This window comes from Schistocerca americana, chromosome 1, assembly GCF_021461395.2.
Source record: "Schistocerca americana isolate TAMUIC-IGC-003095 chromosome 1, iqSchAmer2.1, whole genome shotgun sequence".
NCBI classification, from domain to species: Eukaryota; Metazoa; Arthropoda; class Insecta; order Orthoptera; family Acrididae; genus Schistocerca; species Schistocerca americana.
Genome location: NC_060119.1, coordinates 648332305 through 648341882, shown reverse-complemented (window position 1 = coordinate 648341882; position 9578 = coordinate 648332305). Strand labels below are relative to the sequence as shown.

General features: G+C 40.6%; 1 protein-coding gene across 1 annotated transcript in view; it reads left to right on the top strand.

The window, feature by feature from the left end:
• Positions 1 to 2685: 2685 nt before the first annotated feature.
• Positions 2686 to 9578, top strand: part of LOC124608073 (flavin reductase (NADPH)) — a 76234-nt gene continuing 69341 nt past the window's right edge. The window contains exons 1-2 of the mRNA XM_047139957.1: positions 2686 to 2843; positions 6718 to 6882. Of these exons, the coding sequence (XP_046995913.1) occupies positions 2762 to 2843; positions 6718 to 6882 (247 nt within the window). The 5' untranslated portion in view covers positions 2686 to 2761. The remainder of the gene's footprint in view (positions 2844 to 6717; positions 6883 to 9578) is intronic.

The following is a 9578-nucleotide window of genomic DNA, read 5'->3' as shown; positions in this document are numbered from 1 at the left end:
TACAAGTAGAAAGACAACATATGGCTATGGTTAGATTGTGTAATAAATACACCAACAGATGGAGAAAAAAATGGAACATTTAGTTACTGTTAGATCTGTAAAAAACAGAACAAAAAATCAATACTAAACTTTCATCTTCATAGCAGAAGACAAAGTGATTGGCTGTTTTTTTTAAAAACATTTCTAAGGATGAAGCAATAATAGTTTGCTATTAAATGTCAACCAACTCTATACATTTCGGTGTTTAGATTTTACTAAATGCATCCAGACTTCTCATGGGTAGTACTAAGCGTCAATGGCTGGCCGTCTTGTGTGGCATAGCGCTCATAAATTACATGCACAAACCTTCCTCTTGAATCAGTCTATCTGTTATTGAATACCTTTATGTAAAGACAGAGAAACGCGCCAGTAGACTACAATTTAGTAACATGTATAGATTTCCGAAGCAAGTGCTTCATATTTTGCGTCTCAATAGCTGTACTCCTCGCACGACGTGTCTCGCGAACTTTTTTAGTCTTTCAAGTTCTCCAGAATCTCTGTCATTAAACTTTAGTCCGCCACGCACTGTCATGTTAGCCACATTTAAACATCGCTTATTCCTGCCTGCAGTGACACAATACGAACTTCTCTGTCTTGCGGTTATCACGACACACGGCACATTCTGTGAGGTATAGGTGCACTTGCCTTAATTTGTATATACGTCACGAGAGGTACTGTGGCTGTGGCCCTTTCAAAGATATACTTTGGCTATCTTGAAGGCATTGTCGTGATTGCAGCAGCCATTCTAGCAGATGAATTGAAGCAGAAGCTCTTTATATGTTCAACTGGTTCATTCATTGCAAATTTGGAAGCTACTACTGTCTTTTTCTTTCTTTAAAAGTATCAGCTTGCCCACTCCATACTCGTTACTTACATAGTACTGTACAGAACGAGAAGTACTTACGCAGCTCCCCCAACGCTGCAAAAGTATGATGGTTGTGTGAAGTATGTTCCAATTTGTGTGAAAAATTACAACTATTGCTGTATTTTTTTTCCTTGAACGTGTGAACCTGTCAACTGTATAATAATATTTCGTATAATGGCATGTATTACAAAAAGTTCTTAAGGAGAAGCTCCCATACTGTTAAATAAATGTGCTGATTGTGTGTAGTGTGTTCTAATTCGCGCGAAAAATTACACTTCACCGCCAGGAAACTAAACTTCTTCCTTTGCTCTTGAAAGTAAGTGAAACACCACCAGAAATATGCCTAGACCAGTACCTGAATATATTTCGTCTGCGTATGTGCTTAACTTGAAGATATTCTTGTATGGAAGAGAAGGCTCCTAAAATAACTAGTTTGTAAATTTTCTTTTATGCTTCATAGGCAGCTGACAGTGAGGCTCGGTCACCTCTTAATTGTCTCTCACATGTGTAAGTCTTTTTTTATTTTATTTTTGTTCTGACGATGAGTAGTAGTTTTTTTTTTTTTACTAGATAATCAACGTGTTTTGAATATTGTCTCGCAGTTTCTCTGTTTCACGCCTAATTTGAAAATTAATGACAACGACAAGTCCAAGAAGCTCTCAGAACTGTGGAGGTCAATAATAAATTTTTCGCAGACGGAATGACTCGAACCAAAACTACCACAGTAGCAATTGCAGCTCCTCACCCACTACACCACATTGATGATTTGCAATTCATACCTTTGTCCTGCGTCAGACGTCTCCTGAAACCTTTAAATGGCAATAACTCATTATCTGATGTTTATATGAAGACATTCTTTCTAGACATCCTAGGTATGCTAGTGTTTTGGAACAGCATTCAGTTAAAGGAAATAAGTTATATGTGGTTGTAATACAAAACGCACAAAATAGGAACTTGATAAATTTCACACGAGACTCACATTCGGGAGGAGGATGGTTCAAATCCGCGTCAGGCCATCGTGATTTAGGCTTTCCTGATTTCCGTAAACCGTTAAGGTAAATGCCGGAATGGTACCTTTGAAACGGCACGGTCGACTTCCTTCCCCATCCTTTCCTAATCCGATGGGACCGATAACTTTACTGTTTGACCCCTTCCCCCAAACCAACCAACAAATTCCAACATGGCCTCACTCAGGTGCTTCCATCAAAAGCATATCTATGAAATGAGCGCAGCTACAGTATCTCTCGTAAAAGTACATGCAAACAAAGGCACGCGTGTAAAAGTCGGATGACGAATGGTCGGACCTTTGGGTCAGACGCGTCGACATGCAAAATCGGTTTGTCGGTCATCCAGCAAGCCTACACACGTACAATTTGCTGGTGGGTGATAGATCTGAGCGTCATAAAGGCCCTTTAATCGTTGGGAAAGAACCACGAAAAATTAAAATCAGTTAGGGCACACGGACATTCGACAAAAGATAGTGTTGAGTGTAAATATGTGCAAGTTTTCATTGCACATGATACATCGACCAACTTCATCCTCCCGCTATCTTCATACGTCCATTAGATCGCAACATTCGTTTCTAATTCTAATTGTTTTTCTACATTCGTCCATGTTAGCACACGACTCTTAGCTTTATAACATCAAGATGTCAAAACTGAGATTGTTACTTTGTATTAAAATTGAGACAATGTGTTTGTTTTTCAAAGTTTTCCTTACGTTGAACTGAATAGTACGGTGATTGTAGAAATCAAAGAATTTCACTGGTTTATCTTTGTGAGTGCGCAAGTCACGTTTTTTTAATGAATTTGACCTAGCTGGAGCGGGCATTCGGCTGTTGATAAAGTGTTGTGAATTATGTCGATTCCTAGAAAAATTGCAATTTTTGGTGCCAGCGGCCAGATAGGAATCAAAGCCACAGAGTTCGCTTTAGAACATGGTAATTAATCGTTTGACAATAAGGAAACGTCTGATTTCTTATTCTTGTGACATGAAAGAAATATCAACATACCAACGCTAAACTACGTTTAGAAAGTGGTGCAAATGGCACTTTTCCGTTGGTATTGATTCATGATTGTTTCTGATTTCCCAGTACCTCTAAATTAATCGATGACAATACATGGGATATTTATATATAGAGTAAATAAGCGATTAAACGCCGGTTTTGTAATGACTGCAAAATTGACTCGATTTAGCGTACAGTATGTGATGTTTGCTATCGGTTTTATTTCTGTTACTTCTGCAAGGAACCTGAACGTTGAATGTACCTAATTTTCCATGTTTGTTCAGTTGGTGAGCACATTATTATTCCTGTGTTTCTGTAACTCCATTGTCAAGACAGGAAAGTGGTTCCCCTCTTTGAAAATGTGAAAGGGTGATGTTAAGAAGCACAATCCCCTCTCGATCCAATAAAGCATAACCAAGGTTCTTCAGAAAGCAGTGTAAGAATGCGCTATAAAATTCCTGGAAAGCTAGTGTTAATTGAGTACTCACCAGTCTGGCTTTCGAAAACGGAACTCAATAAATGAGGTCCTATATACATTTCTAAATAAATTTTATAGTGTACTCAATGAGAGAAAGCATATATCATAAGTATTCCTTGATCTCATTAAGGCTTTAAACCCCATCAACCACGTATTAGGCTTTCTTCTGGATAAACTACGGAACTGTGGAATTAGGGGAAAAAATGCAATGACTGATTTAGATCATGTCACTCAGAGTGAGTACAAAAAGTTATCACAGAAATGTGAAAGTATGCAGTCAAAGGAGCAACTTGGGCCATTTCTGTTTATCATATCTATCAATGATCTGCCCCAGAGCATTTAAAAAAGATCTAGCAGGAATGTTTGCTGTTGATACAAGTACACCAAAGCAATGTGCCAGTGAGCTTCCTAACAAGATTTCTGACACACATTCCAAGCTGGTAAATTGGCTAAACGCAAACAAACTGTTACAAAATAAGAACAGTACTGTTCATAAATTTTCGCCAGTCACATATAGTTTTGTCAAGGATATATGTTGTCAGATTTGAAAATGAACCTACTGACTAGTAGATAACCACTAAATTCTTCAGTTTGTGGGTCAGTTATACTTTACATACATAAAAAGGTTCTTAAAGAGACAATAGATTTTGCTAAGCATTTAATGTCCTGAGTAAAGTCTGAGAGGTCAAAGAACTAAAATGTGCATGTTTTGTACTTGTACACTCAATACTTACATATGTATTGCATTCCATTTTGAGCTGTCTCACACAGAGATGACAATATTATGAAAAGGATACATCACTACTCATTATATTGTGGAGAGACTGAGTCGCAGGCAGGCACAGCAAAAAGACTGCTGAACAAGTAAGCTTTTGGCCAAAAGGACTTCTTCCAGAGGAGACAACACACACATTCACTCAAACACAACTCACACACTCATGACCACTGTCTCTGGCCACAAAGATAAGACTTCAATCAACCACATATGATGGGAGAAGCAGTCTGGTTGGTGGGGGTAAGGAGGAGGCTAGGGCAGAGATAGCAGAATAGGGGTGGGGAACAGTGAAGTGCTGCGTGTGGAAGCATAGAGTGACATGGTGGGGAATGTCCTACCCACTATCCTTCCAACCCCTCCCACAGTGGTATTCCACCACCAACTGGTCCTACACAGTATGCTTGTCCATCCCTACTCCCAACCCCATGCCTCATGGCTCGTATCCCTGTTCCAGACCTAGATGCAAGACCTGTTCCACGCATCCTCCTACCATCACATTCTCCAGTCCGGTCACGAGCATCACCAATCGCATCAAAGCCAGGGCTACTTGTGAAAGCAGTCATGTGATCTACAAGCTAATTTCAACCACTGTGCGGCATTGTACATGGGCATGACAACCAACAAGCTGTCCATGTGAATGGCCACTGACAAACTGTGACCAAGAAACAGCTGGCTCATCCAGTTGCTGAACATGATGCCCAACACAATGCTCTTCACTTCAATGTCTGCTTCAAGTCTGTGTCATCTCGATCCTTCCTACCAACACCAGCTTTTCTAAATTGCACAGGTGGGAACTCTTTCTGCAATAAATCCTACGTTCCCATAACCCCTCTGGCCTGAAACTTCTTTAGTCGCTGTCCTTCACCCACCTTTCTCCTTCTCTGTTGCCACTCTAACACTACAGAGCCTTCTGTTCCACCACCACACCCACAGTGTTTTTATGTATGCCCTCTCACTGTCTGCTCCCACCCCACTCCCCTCTGACTGCACCTAGCTGCTCTACTCTCTCCCCACAACGTACCTGTATGCTCCCACAAGTGGCAATAGTGTCTACCCCAACTGTACCTTGCTACTTCCTATCCCTCTCCCTCGTCGCCCCAGCCTCTTCCTTACCCACCTTTACCACCCAGATTGCTTTTCCCATCATGTGCGGTTGCCTGCAGCCTGGCCTTGGTGGTGGTGGTGGTGGTGGTGGTGGTGGTGGTAGTGGTTGTGTGTGTGTGTGTCCGTCCTCCAGAAGAAGGCCTATTTTCTGAAAACTTACTTGTTTAGCACACTTTTTGTTGTGCCTGTTTGCAGCTGAACATCTCCACTATATGGCGAATAGCAATCTATCATTTTTGTAATATTGTCGTTATTCCATCCTGGATTTCACACACAGATGTTTATTGTGCAGAAGATTGTTTTATTGATGAAAATTTGCTATTTTTAAGAAAATAAAAATAGCCAGTGTCATCAGACCCATCATTCCAACGATAATTGGTCAACGGCTATGTAAACGATGTAACAGTGTAAGATACATGGGACTTCTTCTATACAACAAGCTGCCCAATAACTTAAAGTTAAATAGAAAATGATTCAGAGTAAAAGTGAAAATAATACTATATATTCGAAAGAACAGACATCACTTATATATAATTAAAGTGAAAGTGGCGAATGATGTCTTTAGTGCGGATGCACACCAGGGTCAAGCTCTTATGGGAATCAATGAAATGCCATGTGTAATGAGAATAATGGGTAATGCAGTATATTAATTGTGTGTTGATAAGTTGAGAATTGAGGCCTGGCAGGAGGCATGTTAGGGTAGTCTGTGCAGCTACATTGACCCCTGTGTCTCGATGGTTTAGTGGTCAGAACATCTGCCTAGTAAATGGGAGACCCGGTTTCAAATCACAGTCCAGTACAAATTTTCAACTTTCCCCATTGATTTAAATCAGTGCAACCTTTGAACTAATGTCTGCAATTCCTTTGTGTGTTAAAAATAATGCATCAGAACTGCTTCTATACGGTAGTAGAATATATGAATATAACTCTGAAATAATCAAGTTAAATATTTTCTTAAATGTTATTAGTTTTTAGCTGAGTAATTCGATTCTACAGATGTAACCGTTGTTTTCTCTTACAGAGTTTATTACAGTGTAATTGTAACTTGTCCCATATTTATTGTTTTTTCCTAATTGTGTGTTAGTAATAATATTTATACAAACTATAATTGTTACTTGTTCCATATCCACGTGTATCAACACACAGCAGGATTACTGGAATCAATAAAAATCAAACAAATGATCAGTAAAATCAAAATACCAAATTCTTTACTTAATTTGCATTTTGTCTTGAATACCGGTGGAGGAAAAATAAATCACACTGTCCTATAACTTAATATGTGACTGAAACATATCATGTCTAAGTACAATGTATTTGGACCAGAAGAAAAGCTAATAACGTATCTACCACATCATATTTCGCAAAATCATCTACCACCACTTCAAGGTTACTGCCTGTTTCTCTCATCTTTGGTGAAAGCAACTGTATTTAAGTTTTTATTTGTTTTTCAGGCTGCCAGGTGCGAGCATTGTTGAGGGACCCAGAGAAAATGCCAGAAGCGTTACGGAGTAAAGTTGAGGTGGTGAAGGGTGATGTCACTAAGGAAGAGGATGTGAAAGCAACAGTAGCTGGACAGGATGCTGTTGTTGTAACACTGGGCACACGGAATGATTTAAGTAAATTCATTTCTGTTATCTCTGTTTTGAGATGCATGTAGGGCAATCAAAGAAATATTTTATTTATTTGTTATCCATCTTTATGAGTGCTGTTGTTGTCATCATTTTGCATACATAGACATTGGAAAAAAGATACGGTAAGATATGGCCTATTGAGATCTTAAGTGAATGGTGAATTGGTTGTTGTAGTTTTACCCTCAGTAGTGGTATAGAAAAGCTCTTGAATGGGGTGATGTACTGATGTTTTGCCTGGGTTCTCAAATCCATCAGCTCTTTAACCATTCATAGGATTTAGAAGACATTGTTCCACCATTGATAACCTGTAAGTGACAATATAACCAGATTTCATACACAAGGAACACTTTGCAGGTGTCTTTTATGACAGTGTATGATACCACTTGGAGGAATAATACTCAGGGACTCAACCACAATTGGGGTGTCTGGGGACGTCTCACTCACGTTCCACAACGTAATGGTTACCATACCAAGCGATTGATCAGTGAAACATGCAACCAACTAATTGTCTGCTGTGGCCACTAACAATGTGATGTCCATTATAAGGAATCTAGAATAATGCTCCTAATATTTGAATGACTTTGTATGGGTATGAAAATTATAGACACTGAAACTTCCTGGTGGAAGTAAAGGTGTGAGGACGGGGTGTGAGTCGTGCTTGGGTAGCTCAGATGGTAGAGCACTTGCCTGCGAAAGGCAAAGGTCCCGAATTCGAGTCTCGGTCCGGCACACAGTTTTAATCTGCCAGGAAGTTTCATATCAGCGCACACTCCACTGCAGAGTGAAAATCTCATTCTGGAAACATCCCCCAGGCTGTGGCTAAGCCATGTGTCTGCAATATCCTTTCTTCCAAGAGTGCTAGTTGTGCAAGGTTCGCAGGAGAGCTTCTGTGAAGTTTGGAAAGTAGAAGACGAGGTACTGGCGGAAGTAAAGGTGTGAGGACGCGGCGTGGGTCGTGCTTGGGTAGCTCAGATGGTAGAGCACTTGCCCGCGAAAGGCAAAGGTTCAGAGTTCGAGTCTCGGTCCAGCACACAGATTTAATCTTCCAGGAAGTTTCATATCAGCGCACACTCCGCTTCAAAGTGAAAATCTCATTCTAGGTTATAGACACTGTCTACCTTGAGTTGGTAATGCTGGGCATGTAGACCTATAGAACCATTACCCTGACAGAGACTTTGTGGTGAGGATGATGAGCCACAAGTATCAATTTGGCATCTTCATTTGTACTGGTTGATGGCTCATATTAGGAAGACACATTCGTAAATCACCCACAAGTGGCGGTCATTTGGGATCCCCATGAAAGGGGTGTGGTGTGGCATGCAGGGGTGTGGTCGATTCCTACACTGGACATTTATGATGTCGCCCAGTATTTTTTACTTTCAGCAGTATATATGGAGCAATCAAAGAGTGTCCATTATAATGCTGTACAGTCCAGAATCGGTATCAGAGTCAGGCAAAGTCACCACGAGCGTTGAGGTAATCATTCCACCAATGCACCAGGTTGAAGACACCTGTGTGGTGAAACACCATTTCCTGCTAAGTGAAATAGTCAGTAACTGCTTCTTGCACATCCTCATCCAACAGGAATCATTGACGATTCAAGGCCTTTTCGGGGGCTGAATGTGTGATAATCACTTGGGGAGGAGAGATCAGGACTATAGGGCAGATGCTCCGATGTCTCCCACTTGAGTTACGATAACTTCTGTGTTACGACATTTGTGATATGGAAACATGCATTATCATGAAGCAGCAGCACCCCGTCACACTTTTCTCAGACATTTCACCGTAGTTGCATGTCATAATTCCTCCAGCATTACAGAATACTATTCTGAAGTAATGGAGACACCACGTGCCTTAAAATAAATAGGCAATAGATCCCGGTAAGCAAAGAACAGGGTGAGCATCACCCTTCCAGTAGAAGCTGAACTTTTTTGGGATGAGGGACGATGGATGCACCACTGTATTGTCGACGCTTTTGACCTTGGTTCCCAGTGGTGGCACCAGCTTTTGTTGGCTGCAACAACGTACTCACGGACATAGAAGATGCTTTAGGCAAACAGCCATCCAGTTTGCTCTTTATTTGCCATTCAACACCTGGGGTATCCACTGGTTACAGGCCTTATGATTGCTTAACTCCTTCTGGATTATGTGTTGCATCCTACCAAAAGTAATGTCGAGGCCCTTTGCTAGTGCACAAATGGTTATGCACTTGTCTGCCCAAGTGCATCAGCTGCCTTCTTGTTGTTGTACATAATGAGTGGGGCTGGCTTCTGAGGTCGGTCATTGTCTTGGGTTGAATTGCGACCAGCATGGAATTTGGCACACCATTTGATAACTGTAGTTTTTGACAGACTTGCTGCTTCATACACATTCTTCATTCTCTGATGGATTTCTGCTGGTATTTGTGCTTCGGCAGCCAAAAAAAGAATTAAAAATTTTTGTTCCTGTTTGGATACATTCGATAATGATATTGCCATAATTCAGATTTCTGCATTTGCACTTCAGAAAGACATTAATGCCACACTAATCCCTTGCCTACAAGTCGGTGCATATATATCCACATTGGAGACACACTACATTACATGTATGCTCCAGCAACACTCTCAAATGGAAATTTCTTGATCACCCCTTGTATGAGGTAGAATATTTTACACTTAACAGTTATAAGAAGTGGGACAACC